Below are 16,497 nucleotides of genomic sequence, written 5' to 3'. Positions count from 1 at the left end.
GACTTTCATGTATCCATGGCTGTTCTGGAAAGAGACATTAATCACTCCAGACAATATAGGGAACACAGGATCTTCATCAATCAAGTGATCCTTGGAATGAATATACTAAGCAGAGTTTATTGCCAACAAGTTGCCTCATTAAAAACACAGTTTAAAATAAAGAACAAGAAGTTGTTCCAATCCTTGTGAAAACTGTCAGAGCTGATTCTAGCAAATATCACTTCTAAGGGTTAACATCCTACTTAATATTAGATTCCTTGGGAAAGTAAAAGTTAAGTAAAATAGGCACTGATTTTTGCAGGTTATTTTTGAGTTTTTAAGGTCTTCCCTCTCATCATGGGAGTGCTTTTTCACTTAAACACTTTAAATTTACGTGCCATTTTAAAACTTAGAACTCTGGAATGATCAGTACTAAAAAATTGTAAGAGCAAAGAACCTTAACAGAGACTCAAGATTGTGACTAAAGAGATTTCCAAGTCACAAAAATAAGCAAAGCAGGCTTTGCATTAAGAAAAAGAAAATAATGTGGGATTGCATGTCATTTAACATTCAACTTTGGTATAGAATTAATAGGGAATAGTGGTGACTGTGGCAAACTAAAGTGAATATGTTGCCCCCTTAGCTCTACCCTGCTACCATTGAGGCTTATAGAAAAGCCCCATCCTGGGTTTCTCCAGGTGTTTGAAAATTCAGAGACTGTTATTATGACTCTATGTGAATGCTTCCCTCCGCTCCACTTTAAATGGTAGCAGTTAAGTCAATATTTTAATTGCATTGTGCTATGTTTAAAAATACCTCCATTGTTTTTGACCTCTAGAGTTTGTGGTTTTAGGACAATGGGAAGTTAAATATCCTATTAAAATAATATTTTTGCAGGTTGAGTTGTGAGATGAATTTATAGGAATTGAATGTGCAGAAAACAAAAACAAATTAAAAAGAGTTAAACAAAACCAACAATAACAACAAAAGACACACTTAAGAAAAGCTTGAATTTTTGTAATATTTTACTATAGGCATCTCCATGTTTCCCAGTTTTCACTTTGACTTTTAATAATCTCATGCATAGCTGTAATTCTTTAATGTTTTTGATTTCTCTTTCATCTTTTCCAACTTCACTGTTCACTTTTTCAGTCATCTATAAATGTCTTTAAAATTTGCGTCTTATATAAAATTTACCTGTCATGTGGACAAATGGCGAATTTTTTTTCTCCTGGAAACTTCTGAAGTTTTGTTACATTTGTTTTTTGGCTTATTGAGGTAGCTAAGGGAGTCTTTAAAAAAAAAAAAAGTTTAAAGGATAAGATAAAAATTTATCTTTGCCCAGCTTCTGAGATGAATGAGTTTTAGTTGATCTGAGGAGTAAAACATCTTTTTGTGAGAAATTGAGCAGATATTAAAAGTAACAGTGACATAAGTCCCTTTAGTTGTGAATCCTAATGACCATCAGAGTCTTTCGCTGGGGGTTTGGCCTGCAGTCTTTGGTGGGCATTTATTTGAGTAACCCAGGTGTGATCTTTCAATGGCTTGTGCAGAGGTGAATACCCTTGAGGGCTGGTCTTAAGTGCTACTGAATAACTAACAAGTGATTTATTATTCCATACATTGTTGCTGTTTTGTACGGATGGAGCCTTGTTATGACAGCTGAAGGACCAGTGAATGACTCTTCCAAAGATGCAAAGATGCTGCCTGTGTTCTGTAGGGATCTGTGGTCTGGTGGGAAGCAAGAGTGCAAACCTATATTATTTTATAACAACTGCTCAGTGTGTCTAGTGGAAAAGACACTGCTCACCACCCTAGAGTATACAGGGAAGTCCCACACAACAAAAAAATTACTCAGCTCCAAATGTTAGTGGGTCAGGATCCAGATATGCTGCCACATGTGGTGGAAAAGGAGATAATGTGCTGTCCTGAATTCCAAGTTGCTCGTGCGTATTTGGGAAAATGATATACCAGGGAAATTAATTATTTGGACTGCCCAACCTCTAGAACAGTGACTAACAAATTTCTATTCTTTATAAATTACCCAAGTTAAGGTGTTTTGTCATAGAAGGTTGGTTGGACTAAGACAGACCTTGGGGGCCTGGGAAAGGAAAGTTTGAATTTTTGTACATTATATTCTTTGCAGGAAGGGACTCTTTGAAGATTTTGTGCTGGATAGTCAGGCTGATTTACATTTTCAAAAAATGATCATTGACAGTTGCATAGAGAAAGGGTTTAGGGAGATAGGAATAGAGTCTAGAAGTTAATAATAAGAAGTCTAAAACTCTAAACCAGGGCCACGATGGTAAGATAATTATAAAACTATCTTGAGTTAGTCATTTTCATGAGTTTGCAATTTTGGTTATTTTCCTGCCAAAAATGAGATTGAAGAATATTAGTATCCTTTTCTTTGAGGGTAATCAGGAAATGGAGAGGGGGCCTAGGGCTTCCCCTCACACTGAGTCTTAGGTATACAGCAGGTGCCAGACTAGGAGAGACCTAGGGAAGGAGAGCAAATGAAACTGACTTGTGTGAGAAGTGACGTGGCAAGAAAAAGGTTGAGTTCAATTAAATAGTAGCCTTGAGTGGCGCAGATTTATGGTGATGAATCTTGAGCATTAAATATGGAATTACTATAAGAGTTTTCAAATATTTTGTTTTTAAAGTTATTAAAGTTATTGCACAGTTTTAGCACTTAACATTTTTCTTTTTGTCTCATATATGTCAGGCAAGTGCTTTATCACTAAGCTACATCCTGTGCCATTTAATTTTTTTTTTTTTTTTTTAGATAGGGTTTCTCTAGGTTGCCCAGGCCAGCCTTGAACTTGCAATCTTCTTCCCTCAGTCTCCTGAGTAGCTAGAATCACAGGCATGTGCCACTGTGCCTGGCCTAACCTTCTTACCTATTAATATACCAGATAATTTACTATTTGTCATATATCTGGCTTCTTCCCCCAGAGTAGAAGCAGGGACTTTTGGCTATTTTGTTTAATGGTATGTCCCATATGCCTAGACCAGTGCTTCCCAACGAGTGGTTTGCAGACATTTGGTGTTTTGTGAAAACCTTTCAGGAGATATACAAGGTCAAAACCATTTTCATAGCAATGCTGCAGACTCGCTTTTCTTTTTTTATTATTCTGACATTTGCAATGATGGTGCAAAGGCAATGGGTGCATAAAACGCTGATGCTTTAGTGTGAATCAAAACAGTGGCACGAACCTTTACTCAGAGTAGTCACTGTGGACTTCACTGTCACCCACTTGTAAGGGGTAGGGGGAGAGACAGTTTTGCTTAAGAATATTCTTGATAAAACTGTGAAGATGAGTTTTATTAAAACCTTGGCTGTAGAGCACTTCGTTTTTAATATCCTGTGTATCCGGAAGCGCTTCTGCTGCATGCCCAAGTATTATGATGGTCTCCAGGAAAAGAACCATGTGACAGCTTGAGTTACTAGGAACATCATATTGACTTGAAATCATAGTTTGCAGGACAAACTATGGTTACTGTTTCAGAGTATTTGGGTATTTGGCAGACATTTCCTCAAAAAAAAAAAAAAAAAGTTTTGAAAGAGAGTCTGTCACTTCAAGGAAAACAACTGATACTGTTGATGATAATAGAATTCAAGCTCTTAAGTGAATTTGGGGTTTGGAAAATTTGCGTTCATCTCTGTGAGCTTGACAGCTTTCTAATACATAATGACTTTTCTGATTAGCTGACTATGATATTAATAAATGTGATACGTTTCAGTATTTGATGAAGTATGGCACTATTTGGAAGATAACTATAATTCTCAGTGAATCAATACTGAAAAAAATATTAAAAAAAACACACACATGGGTGAAGTTATCCCTTCAACATGCAAGATAGATCAATGGATTTTAATGTAACTGTATGAAAAGTTAACAGATATGATTTCCAATTCCATACTACTACTGACTTTTAATAAACTGCTATTTACTGAGTTTGGATATTGCATGAGGCAATAATACCCATAATTGAATAAGTTATAACAAGGAACATACTCTTCCCTTTTTGAACTATTTTGTGCAGTAGGGTGTATTTCTTCATATAGTTCTATCAAAACCACATCTGATAACAAATCAAATCAGAGCATTCATGAGAATTCAGCTGTTTTCTATTAAGCTAGGCACTGAAGAAATTTGCAAATATTTAAAATAATATACTTTTCATTGAAATTTTAATTATTAATTTTAAAATAAATTTATAAATAAACGAATGAATTAATTAATAATTATTTTAAAAATCCTCACATTTAATTTCTGAAATATTAAGCAGTCTTCTAATGGTCAATTCCTGTATCTGTTTTATTTCACTGGATTTCTTACACTGTTGAGCAGTTAACCACCACCTTGTTCTCAAAGCTCTCTGTTTTCCTGGTTCTTGTGACACCATCTTCTTCTTAAGCCTGTTCTTACCTTCTTTGGCTTCATTTCTTCTGCCCTGACCTCTAAATGTGATTGCCCTAAGATTCTCTCTTGGGGTCCTTTTTCTTCTCCATCTATACACTTTCTCCAGTGGACAGGGGTTGGTTGTTTCTTCTTTTTCCTCTTTCCCTGGGTTATATGTTCATGCTAGTGACACTCTTTATCTTCAGCCCTGATCTCCCCCACAAAACTGCTCCGATTGGTACAGCCAACTCCCGGCTTGGGATCTCCATATTGGTGTCCAGTAGACATCTCACACTCAACGTGGCCATAGCAAACTCTGATTCTCTCATCCCAAACCCTTCTCCTGTTTCAATCTTTACTGTTCCAATAAAATGGCACTATGTGATTAAGGCAAATTCAATGGCAAGTTTTTTCCATTTATTAAGACTTTACTTTTTTCTCAGGAAAAAAAAAGTTGATCTTTTAAAGAACTGTGATGTGATGATATTATCTTAAATTCAAAAGATAAAAGGAAAATACAGTTAATTTTTATTTTAAATTTGTTTTCCTAAAATGAATGTACTTTTTCAGGGCTGGGGACGTGGCTCAAGCGGTAGCGCACTCTCCTGGCATGCGTGCCGCCCAGGTTCGATCCTCAGCACCACATACAAACAAAGATGTTGTGTCCACCAAATACTAAAAAAATAAATATTTAAAAAAAAAATGAATGTACTTTTTTATTCCTGTATCAGTGTGGCCCTGTTTGAAATTTTTCCTTTTTGCCATTGCATATAAAATGTTATCTCTGTCCACACTAAATAGCCATATTTCCTAGATGACAGGGTGTTGCAGTCTGGCTGAGCACAATTCACGAGCCACTTGTCAAGTAGAAACGAACTTCATTTTTAGAACACACAAGCTGCACCACACGAGCTCTTCAGGAATTCCCTCAGAGCCCAACTGCCACCACCGGCTTCCAGCGAGCCTCTCAACCCCCCTCTCCTCCTGCTCTTGAGGCCGGTTGGCTGGGTCGCGTGGGTGGAGCCAAAAGAGTCCCCCAATGAGCAGCTCTGTGGTCTGAAAGGGCGGGGAAACAGCCCAATGAGCATCAACGCAGAGGAGCCAATCAGCTGGCAGCTGGAAGTTTGCTGGGGCCCCTTTGACTGTGGCTCTCAACAACAGGGTATTGGTAAGATGATTCTGAGTGTAGAATATGTATAGGAAAAATAAGGATTTGTAACTATATGACATTGTGAAATTCACATTGGCATCATGTGTCTAGAATCCAAAATGTAAAATGTAAAATCTGTGGGACTTCTGAGAGCAATCTATTATGCGTGCCTCTTATGGTTTGGGTATGAAGTGTCTCCCCACAACTTGTGTGTTGAAGGCTAGGTCCTCAGTGCAGCAGTGTTCAGAGGTGGGGTTTTGGGAGATGATTGGATCAAGAGGGCTCTGACCTCATCTGTGGATTAATTCATTGATAACTGAATGGACTATTGGGGGTTAGTGGAAACTGTAGTGGTTGGGGGAAGTAGATCACTGGGTTTGGGCCCTTGGGGACTATGTCTTGTCCCTGGTCCCTTCCCCCACTCTTTCTTTTCTGCCCTCTCTCTCTGCTTGCTGGCGGTTGTGAGCTGAGCAACTCTCTTCCACCATGACCTTCCTCCATGATGAGGATTCCTCACGCCCAGAGCAATAGATGGAAACCTTGCAGACCAGGAGCTGAAATAAACTTTTGCTTCTTTAAGATTTTAATGTCAGGTATTTTGGTCATAGCAATGAAAAACTGGCTAACAGTGCCTGATTGATACAGAATGGGGAAGGACCAAATTGAGGAAGACTGTTTAGAACATTGAAATGATAAGAAAAGTGTATTCGGAGAATGAAATTCTTGCTAGGCACGGCCTTACTATTGAACTAGCAGCAGCACAGATGTACAAACAAGGAGAAAAGAGATTGCTGTCATCTTCCTCTTCTTTCTTAATGAGTTTTCCCCTCCTTTTTGACCTCTTGGTAGCAAATTGGTGACATTTTTAGGGTTATGAAACTTTGATTAGCATATTGCATTTAACATGTGCTATTACCAAATACATGATTAAAGGAAAACAATTTCTGTTCTCTGAGTGGGAAAAAGGTGGCTCATGACTGGAATGGTACCTAGAAAGATGTTGGATGGTGCCACTGTTAGGGAATGCTGGAGTACTGAGTGTATTGCTGCGACACCTGTGGGTTGAAAAGTCCTTGGAATGGCACCTACCAGCTTCACTTCCTTCAAATGTCACATCCTATCGTATTTCAACCACCTATCTCTGTGTTTCTCAAGCCTTCAGAGATGATCATGACCAGTGTGTAGCCCAACTTGTAATTTTCATGGGGTGGGGTGGGAAGGCAATCCTTGGTCAGGGTACCAAAAACCCCACAAGGTTGAATATGAAGGTGATGGACAAAGATAACCATTACTTGATTTCAGAGTCAGAATGAAATAAAAGGACCTGTTTTTCCCATTAAGAGTCACTTATGTTCTAAGCCTTGTTTCCCCCCCCCTGCCCCCCATCTGGAAGAATAAACATCAGGGATTGTCCATCAAAAGGTGGCCCTTGACCAATATGCAAGTCACTGAGGAGTCCTGCTCATGGTGCAGATTCCTGAGTTGTAAACTAGTCTGCTGAATCAGGCCTTCCAGAACTAGGGTTAAGAATCTGCATTTAGGAGAAACTCTCTTAAGTCTTAAATACAATATAGAGTTTGAGAATCACTGGCATTAACAGCTGTTTTCCAATGCTTATTTTCCAATGTACTTGTGTCAAGATGAAGATTGTCTAATTCTGATGAAATTGTGGACAAACGATAATAAATGAATGCAGAGAGAAAACAGTGTATAAAATCCTATATATATATATATATATATATATATATATATATATTTTTTTTTTTTTTTTTTGACTAGGTTACTAGTATTTCCTTGATTGATATGAAGATTAAATGCCCAATTGCCAGAGACTGAAATAACTCTGTGGATACTGGTTGTTAAAGGGTGGTTCTGAAAACATGGTATTTATTTTTGTTTTCAGGAAGAAAGACTTAAACATTTTCTAAAAAATGTCAACAGTTTTCATGATTGTGCATTCCCAGTAAACCGTCTAAATCTGCCTTCAATGTTGTATAAAATGAAGCCCTTAGGAAAAATAAATGCTTGGTCAGAGATGCTGGCATGTTCCAGGTTTCCTTATATATACAGATTAACAAAATATTTCATACTGTCCTGGAGGGTAAGGAGATTAAAAAATTGTCAGATAAAGATGTGGTGTACCTTATTAGTTTGTATGTTCCCTTTTAACTTACATTTTGACTCAACTTTGTAGCTTTAAAATTTTTGGTTTCAGAATGTGACTGAGTTCTATTTATGAAGAAGAGGTTTATAATTGCAGAGGTGAAGTTTAAATTCTACTTGCACGAGAGGTTACCTGTTTACTGTGTGGTCAATGTAAAATGTAAACTAGGCAAATAAACCATCTATGTTATTTTAAGACTAAATAAAAAGATCTAAAGAGAATATCTGGTATGAGCACTTGGAAAATACTCAAGAAAAGCAAAACTAAAATTAAAAATTAAACAGAATAAAACTAATTAAAATGGTACTCAAAAATCATTTTCCATGGTCATTTATGTATAACTTCAGATAATAGTTCAACAATTGTATCACATATTTTCAATAAAAATGAAGGTTACAGCTAATACTTATTCATTTTATTTAATTCAGCTGATGTTAAAGAGTTGAGGCTAATAGTGTTTTTTTGCATCTTATTTTTGTTAGGTACTGGGAATTGAGCCTAGGGGTATTTTCCCCCTGAGCTACATCTCCAGCCTTTTTAAAATTTTTTGATTTTGAGATAAGGTCTGGCTAAGTTGCTGAGACGATTTGAACTTGCAATCCTCCTGTGTCAATATCCCAAGTTGTTGGGATTATAGGCTGGGGCTACTAGTTTTGATATGTCTTTATAGTTATAGAATCTGAAAGATGAATTGGTGGAATCAGAAATAAGGATGGTGTTGATGCTTATGCTAGAATTGAGTTCTTGAGGGCTCATTTGTTTGATTTCTTTTCAATGTTTTTTTTTTTTTTTTTAACAAAACACAAGTTATGCTGAGTATTTTGAAAATAAGGTGCACAAAGGCCTCCTTCCTACCACATGTAGGTAACTACTGTTTTCATTTTGGTATATATGCTACCTATTTTTTTCAGTATGAATAGACACATTGTACATGCGTGTAGATATACATATATATATATTAGGTTTACTACTTAATACATGGGTTTCACCAGACAATATTTTAAGAATATCTGTCCTAGATACACATTTGCATATGTGTTTACGTGTAGTTTTCTTCACATTCCATTTTTTTTTTTTAATGGTGCTGGGATTGAACCCAAGGCCTTGTGCATGCAAGGCAAACACTCTATCAACTGAGCTATATCCCCAGCCCCTTCACATTCCATTTATGATTGTACTTTTGTCATAACCACAAAAGTATCATTTGTATATACTGAGGTGTATTTAGTGATTACCTTATTGATAGACCTTTCAATAGTTTCCAGTATTTCTCCTTTTCTAATCAGTGTTCTGACCCCTCATCCCACACCCTGCTTTTGTTTTTTGGTACTAGAGATTGAACTCAGGGGCACACAACCACTGAACCACATCCCCAGCCCTATTTTGTATTTTATTCAGACACAGGGTCTCTCTGAGTTGCATAGCTCCTTACCATTGCTGAAGCTGACTTTGAACTGGTGATCCTCCTGTCTCAGCCTCACGAACTCCTGCATTGTAGGTGTGCGCCACCATGCCAGGCTCTGAAACCCATTGTCTGAATATTTTTTAGGATACATTTATAGAAGTAGGATTTCTAGATTAAAAAAAAAAATGCCCTTTTAAAAATTTGAGAAAGGGCTGGGGATGTGCCTCATTAGTAAAGTGCTTGCTCAGCATGCACAAAGCCCTGGGTTCAATGCCTACAACCTAAAAAAGAAAGAAAAAGAAAAAGAAAACAAAACAAAACCCTTTAAGATATATTCAAATTGTCCTTAGAAATATGTAGCAATGATAATTTTGGAACATTATGAACAATTGTGGGCTGTGTTAATCTCTTAAGTCTTTGTAAATTTTTATTAATCTCCTAAATCTTAGTAAATATAACCTACCAAAGATATGATTGTTGCCTTAGTTTTTGTTTGTTTGATGTGATAGCCTGAGGTTCTCCTGTGCTTCTGTATAGCCCTGAGTAGCTGAGGTCCTGTATAGTCCTGTCCTGTCCTGACTTGCAGGTGGTAGCAAACTTCTTAGACAGACAAGGGAAGGAATGAATTTTTTTTTTTTTTTTTTTTTGATGGTGGTTCTGGGATTGGACCCAGGGACTCTTGCTTATGCTTTACCATTAAGTAACATTCCCAGGCTCTGGGTGATCTTACCTGGTCACTGTATAGTTAATAGATGATGTTTTGAGGGTATAAACCAGATTTGCTAAATGGAATGTCTCCTTTTCCTTGTCTTTTAAAACTTTGTTTTTTAAAGCTCAATATCAATCATTATGCTCTATTTAGGTATCACTCAAAGCTTAATGGCCACCGAGAAGTCTCCATCCCCTCCCTGCCAGAGTCTGGGGATGGAAGCCAGGGCCTTGAGCATGCTAGTCAAGCTGTCTACCTCTGAGATACAGCCTGAGCTTGAGCCTGGATCTTTGAAATACTCTTGTGCTCATTTATCAACCACAGGGAAATGAAGAGCTCTGACCTGAACCTAGAAATTTAAATTCTGGCTTCCTGAAAGTGTGTTCGTATGGGGTGGAAGTGAGGAAAGGAAATTCTTGCATTCCGTTTAGAACCTGAAAATAGTTATTGGCAAGGATGTGTGTGTATGTATGTATCTATTTCTGACTCTCTCAGTTCTAAGGGAGTCACCTCAGAATTCCTGGATCTTTTTTTTTTTTTTAATCAGAAATACCATTTTTTCATTAGATTTTGGTCTCTTTGTACTTTGCAATGCTTATACATTTAGGAAACACCTGGCCCTAAGTATTTACTCCAGAACTTAGAAAGCCTGATTGATAAATTTAATTCCTATAGATTTGATCATTTTTGGCTCTGTTCGACATCATAAAAGGAGTTTGATTCTCAGGTAGAGAGCAATGCACAAGGATTTGACATGTGGTAACAAAACTTGTTTTGGGCACCCATCAAAGCTTAATGGCCAGCATTTGACTCAGCTATTGGATTTTTGAGCTTTGGTTTTTTGTTTTTTTTTTGTAAAAATGAATTGAATTTTGATCAACACCCAGTCATTTTATGAACCTACACTGTTCCCTTCATAACGTCATTTCTTGTTTCATGCAGGCATTCTTACATAGAATGAACCAGTGTGCTGCAGCAAAGGTCGACAAGAATGTAACAGAAGAAACAGTAAAGGTGAGGGGGTGCAGAGGGCATGAGTTCCCCATAGATAAAGTGGTCCTGTGGGATGCTCCTTCAGGATCCTCAGTGTGACTGTGGTTCTATTCTAAGTTCCTGTGACAGTCATTTGCATTGGTAATGGGGGGAAAAGGTGTAATTAGGGTTTGGATAAAGGGAGGTCAAGGATACGGCACATAGGGCATAGAGAATTTTTATTTTTATTTTTTTCAAATCAAGGTCTTGGAGATATTTGCAAAGAGGAAGGAAAAAAATTCTAGGAAATACGACTAAAAACTTCAGTGTCTAGGAGAGGGAGGAAGTCGAGGGAGGTGTCAGACGATTGCTAGAGGTTGTTCAAGAAGGCAGGCGTGGACAAATGTGACTTCCTGTCTCTGTGATAGCTAAAGAATTCAGACCTGGATATTTTACTGTGGTGCATCAGAGAAAGTCCACATGATATCTTTAAGTCAGACATAAACTATAAATATTTTATTTTAAAATGTAGGAAAAAAGTGCTGGGGATGGAGCTCAATGGTAGAGCAGTGCCTAGCATGCACTGGGGCCCTGGGTTTCATTCCTAGCAAAACACACACACACACACACACACACACACACACACACACACATACACACACACACATACACACACACATACACACATATACACACACATACACACACATATACACACACACACATACACACATACACACACACATACATACACACACAGAGTAGTGAAGGAAAAATTGTGAAGAAAAGAAAAAGTATGGCAAATGAAAACTAATTATGCTACAGTGATTATTTAAATTGTATAAATCATTGTTGGTATTGATGCTAACTTACTGTTTTATTTTGCTGAAAAACAATTTCAGAGGATATTTTAGGTTCTTCTGACCCCATTTCCTCATAATTTAAGCACCTTTCTTTTATTTTTAATTGTGCATTACAATTATACACAATGGTGCCATTGTTACATATTTATACATGCACATAACATAATTTGATAAATTTCATTTCAAAATGTCCTGCCATGGCAGTATTTTAGTTAGTGAATTTTTGGTTGCAAGAAAAAGTAACCTATAATTCAGATGGACTAGAAGACACTTTCACTCAACAGAGTGTGTGGGAGTACAGGGGAAGTTCAGACAAAGTCGGGGTTCTGCCAGCAAGGTGAGAGAAAGGAATGGATGTGGGTAGCTATCCACTGAAGGTTTCACTTAGAGAGAGACTACTGTATCCTCTTAGCCCATTGGGGTGGTAGTCTTCCCCTTTTACTTTTTTTGCGGAGGCTGCCATGTTGGGAGAGGCAAAGAGAACGCAAAGGTGGCTTTCTCCTTCTTCTTTTTCTTTTCAACTTGTTTCGCTGTTGCACTTAACCATTTTTTTTTTTCTTTTATACAGATGTTGTTCTCAAACATTGAAGATATCCTTGCAGTACATAAAGAATTCTTAAAAGTCGTGGAAGAATGCCTACACCCAGAACCCAATGCTCAACAGGAAGTGGGGACCTGCTTTCTTCACTTTGTAGGATACATTTTTATTTCTTTTACAAGCTCTGCCTTTCTTGAGTTTAAGGTTTAGCTCTTGGCATAGTACTATGTGTGAATTCAGCATTAGAAATAAAATGGGATGCCAAAAGTTTAGGGTCTTTTAAGGCCAATGAAATCTTGCACTTCAAGCCAGAAATGGGGAGAGTGCCCTGCATCATCCATTTTACTCAGCAAAGAATAAACAGCCTTTTATTTTTCCTGACAAGTTAGTTCTTCACATCCTCTGTAGCTTTGAATTCTAATGAATATTCAGGCTGTTCATAATGAATGGATTTTTATGTTTTTCTCAAACATAGAGCATTTTTCTTTTGAGGCGGAAAATCCTCACTCTTATAATGCACTTCAAGCCTTTTATTAGTCAGAATGTTCCCTTGTTAATTGGCTTGTGACAAAGCTGGAGGTGAACTAACCCAGTATGCCTGTCACTGAATTCTCCTCCAGGGTGGCTTCTCAGAAGGTTGTTCTGAATGAGCAGCATGGAAGGAAGAAACAGTTGATGCCAGTTTTTCTCAGGTTACACACCCCGTGCCTGTGTGATCGTTTCCGTGTCTTTATATTTGACACCTGAAATCATTTATGCAGTCAGTGTGTAAAATTAGAAGCCACCTGTACAGGGAGAAAGGTTTCCAGGCTAAAGAACATTCATACTTTAAAAAGAAAAAAAAAAAAAAGCATGCATGCAAGCATGCTGCTATTTATGCCATTTCATAGAAGCTCATTTTCAATTTGAGTCCATGTATTTATCAAAATGCTACAGAATTAATATTTTACTTAAAAAATGAGTGACGGCATTATAGAAATCCAACCTTGTATATTTTTGGTCTTCCATTTAGTCTTTCATGAAGGTTTTTCTATATGATTTTTATATCTGTATGTGATGAGTAGGTTCTGTTTAGTCAAAATATTTCAAGAAGGTGATTATCTTAAAGGGGGGAGGCTCTTGGGAGCAGGAAGATCAAGCCATGCTTTTCTTGGGCACAACTGGAGGCCATGGGTGTTTGTGTCTTGTTTCCTTTCATGAAGGGATCAGAATCTTCTGCCAGCTGAAGCAGTTGCTATCTCAAGCCAGGGGTGCACATGGGAATCTTGTGTCCTGACAGTCACTTCCTTAGTAGCACATTATGAATCTGTCATCCCTGAATTTAGCTAAGTTATTTCTGAAGTTTTTTTTTTTTTTCTGGCTCATACCATTTCTTGAGATAAGTAGTTCAGTACATTCTGTGCTGGCTATATAAAATAGGGCTTCATGTTTCTGAATGCATGCCTTTGAAATTTCAAAGGACACACTTCTGTTCTACTGTTTGATCAATTATATTTTGTATCTTCCTCTTTTATTGTTCCTTGATACCTCCTAGCTACTTTGAGAAAAAAAAATGCTTTACAGATAGATTGGGACTTAGGGATTACGAGTAAAATTATTTTTTTTTCTTTTAAGGAAAAACTCCACTATCCATTTATGAAGACCGGGCAGGAACGCCTTCACCACTTCCTTGTGTTCCTACTTCATCATTTTTAGTGACAGCTCTAATTACTAGATTTCTGCATTGATCCCACATCTGTCCATCATGCCCTTGCAATTTCTGCCTAATGATCCTAATGTTCTTTGCGAGAGCTACCTAGAATTGTTACTCTTTTACAGTATGACAGCTATTTGAAAGTAGTTATTATTCCTTGACTTTTCTAAACCAACAGATATCTCTTTCTGAAATGACCTCGCAGATCTCATGTCTCGGGGTCTATCATTATCTTAGTCACTTGTTGCTGGATATTGCCCTGTTTGTCAATGTCTCTGCTAAGCATAACGTTTCAGATTGGTGTCTACTAACTGCAGGTTTGTATGGCACATGCTTTCCCCCTTGGTCAAAAATACCTTTCTTCCCTTTACCTGCCTGGGAATCATGGATTTATTCCACAGGACCTTGCTTAGAAGTAATGGCATTTTTAAAGCTCCATTCTCATGACAAAGCTGAGTGCTCTCTTCTTTGTACTTTGCTACCACTTGATTCAATTTTTTTTATTACTGCAGTCATCATAATGGAGTATAATAATATATATCTGTCTCCTTTTCTAGGTTATTTTTTATGGATCAGGGAAAACACATAAATAACAAGGGAACACACAAATACACGTACACACCCAGAGTGGCTCTTGAGACATAGTAAAGTTTATTTATGTATATCATCACATAGATTAAAATTTCAAAATGGCAAATAAGCTGACTCTAATTTATTCTGTCTTGAATTCACAGAAAGACAGGTTTCGTATCTATGATGAATACTGTAGCAACCACGAGAAGGCACAAAAATTGCTTCTTGAACTTAACAAAATAAGAACAATCCGGACGTTTCTTTTGGTAAGTGTATTTCTATGTGTTATCCTAGGCTGATGCTTATTGATGGGCCCAGGAAGAATGAAGGAGGCATCAGTGTGGTGTAAAAAGCTCTTTGTGAGATGACTTTTTGCATACCCAGGCTGGGAAGCTAGGGTTGGTCCTTTAACTGTAAGCAGTTAGAGCTGGAACAGAGTTCTCTATAGGAAAGTCCTGCTAATGCCCTCTCCTGGATGATCATAAATTGCTTGTGAGACCCCACAGATTCCTAGTGAGCAAAGAACTCTGCCACAGTTCATCATTGCTTTATATTTTCAGCTCCCTAGGGTTTTATTCCCTTCTCTGAAGAGCTTTAAGTAGGGCAGTGGCAGGCAGGAGGCAAATCAAGGATATGGCAGAAGATAAATGTAAAGACCATTCTACATATAGTAGTTTTCACAAAACCAGCAAAAAATGTATTTAATTTTTTTAAGGCAGCATATATAAATGCATATTTTGGCAGTTACTTGGATAATCTAAACACCACAGAGAACCACTTTGTAAGTGTACAGTTCAGTGATATTTAGCAGATTGTAGAGTGATACAACCACCCCCCAAATCCAGTTTTTTAGTATGTCCATCACCCTAAAAAGTCCCTTACGTTCCTTGATTTCCATTGACTTTTTATCATCTCAAATCTGCCGTTTAGCCTATCCCATGTGTATTTGCTTTGACTTTATAGTTTCTGTTTCTCTATTGAGATTTCCTATCGGTTTATTCACTGTTAACATATTGTCCTTCCGTTCAAAAAATTCTTTGAGCGTATTTATAATAGTTGTTTCAAAGTCTTTGTTTGCTAAATTCAGGATCTGAGTATACTCGGAGTTTTTATTGACTGTGTATGAGTCACATTTTCCTGTTCCTTTGCATATCATAATTTTAAATTAAAAACTGGACATTTTAAATAACTTATGATAGCAATTCTGGATTCTATATTTTCTCCATGAGATTGATTATTGTTATTTGTTCGTTTCTTTGCTCTGTTTTTAATAACTTGCCTCGACTTATTTGAGGAATATTTCTTCTCATCTGTCTTCAGCCGATGATATCTCTGCTCACTTTATTTTCGTATAATTCAGCCTTGCTTTTTAGAGATCCCCCATTTGACTGCTTAGTTTAATGGTCAGCCAGTGATTTTTCAGAGCATAATTCTCTCTCTTGTCCATGGATCTGTGTGTGAGTGTGGGTATGGACACATTCAAAGGCCAGGTGGTCGGTCTGCAAGTTGACTCAGGTCTTTCTTTCTAGGGGTCTTCTCAGGTCTTTGTTTTCTGCATGTGCATACAGCTTTCCCAGTCTCCAGAGATAAATGTAGAGTTTCTCTAAGCCATCTATAGCACTCCATATTTTCCCTGTAAATTTTTGGCTAATCTGCTAGTCTTACCCTTGCCCCAAAACAAGACTGCAGTCTCAGGCGGCTGCTGAAACTAGGGGCATTCCCTGTTTTCTTTATGGAGTTCTAATTTAATTGACAGTACTCCTGCCCTCTATAGCCCCCTAGATCCCCATTTGGCAGAAAGTTTTCCAGGCTAATGCTACTGTAGCCCAGAGTGTGGGGTTGGATTCTTGTCTCATGAATTTGAAGAATAAAATCCACGGACACAAGGGTGAGAGCAAAGTAACAGGATTTACTAGAGTAACAGAAAGCAAGTAGAGCTACCAAAGAAGGAGGGGTCCCAAGAGAGGATACCCAAGAGTGACTATTGTCCAGGGATTTATATAGATCTATAAGTTTAAGGAAGTCAGCCCCCTGCCCAATTT

The 16,497-nt window shown here is 37.5% G+C and overlaps 1 protein-coding gene across 1 annotated transcript in view; it reads left to right on the top strand.

Moving 5' to 3' along the window:
- Prex2 (phosphatidylinositol-3,4,5-trisphosphate dependent Rac exchange factor 2) overlaps positions 1-16,497 on the top strand; it is a 272,774-nt gene that overhangs the window by 56,824 nt on the left and 199,453 nt on the right. The window contains exons 2-4 of the mRNA XM_076836448.1: positions 10,759-10,830; positions 12,220-12,342; positions 14,617-14,721. Coding sequence (XP_076692563.1) covers positions 10,759-10,830; positions 12,220-12,342; positions 14,617-14,721 — 300 coding nt within the window. The remainder of the gene's footprint in view (positions 1-10,758; positions 10,831-12,219; positions 12,343-14,616; positions 14,722-16,497) is intronic.

The sequence above is a fragment of the Callospermophilus lateralis genome, chromosome 16 (genome assembly GCF_048772815.1).
Source record: "Callospermophilus lateralis isolate mCalLat2 chromosome 16, mCalLat2.hap1, whole genome shotgun sequence".
NCBI classification, from domain to species: domain Eukaryota; kingdom Metazoa; phylum Chordata; class Mammalia; order Rodentia; family Sciuridae; genus Callospermophilus; species Callospermophilus lateralis.
This window is presented reverse-complemented; position numbering and strand designations above follow the sequence as displayed.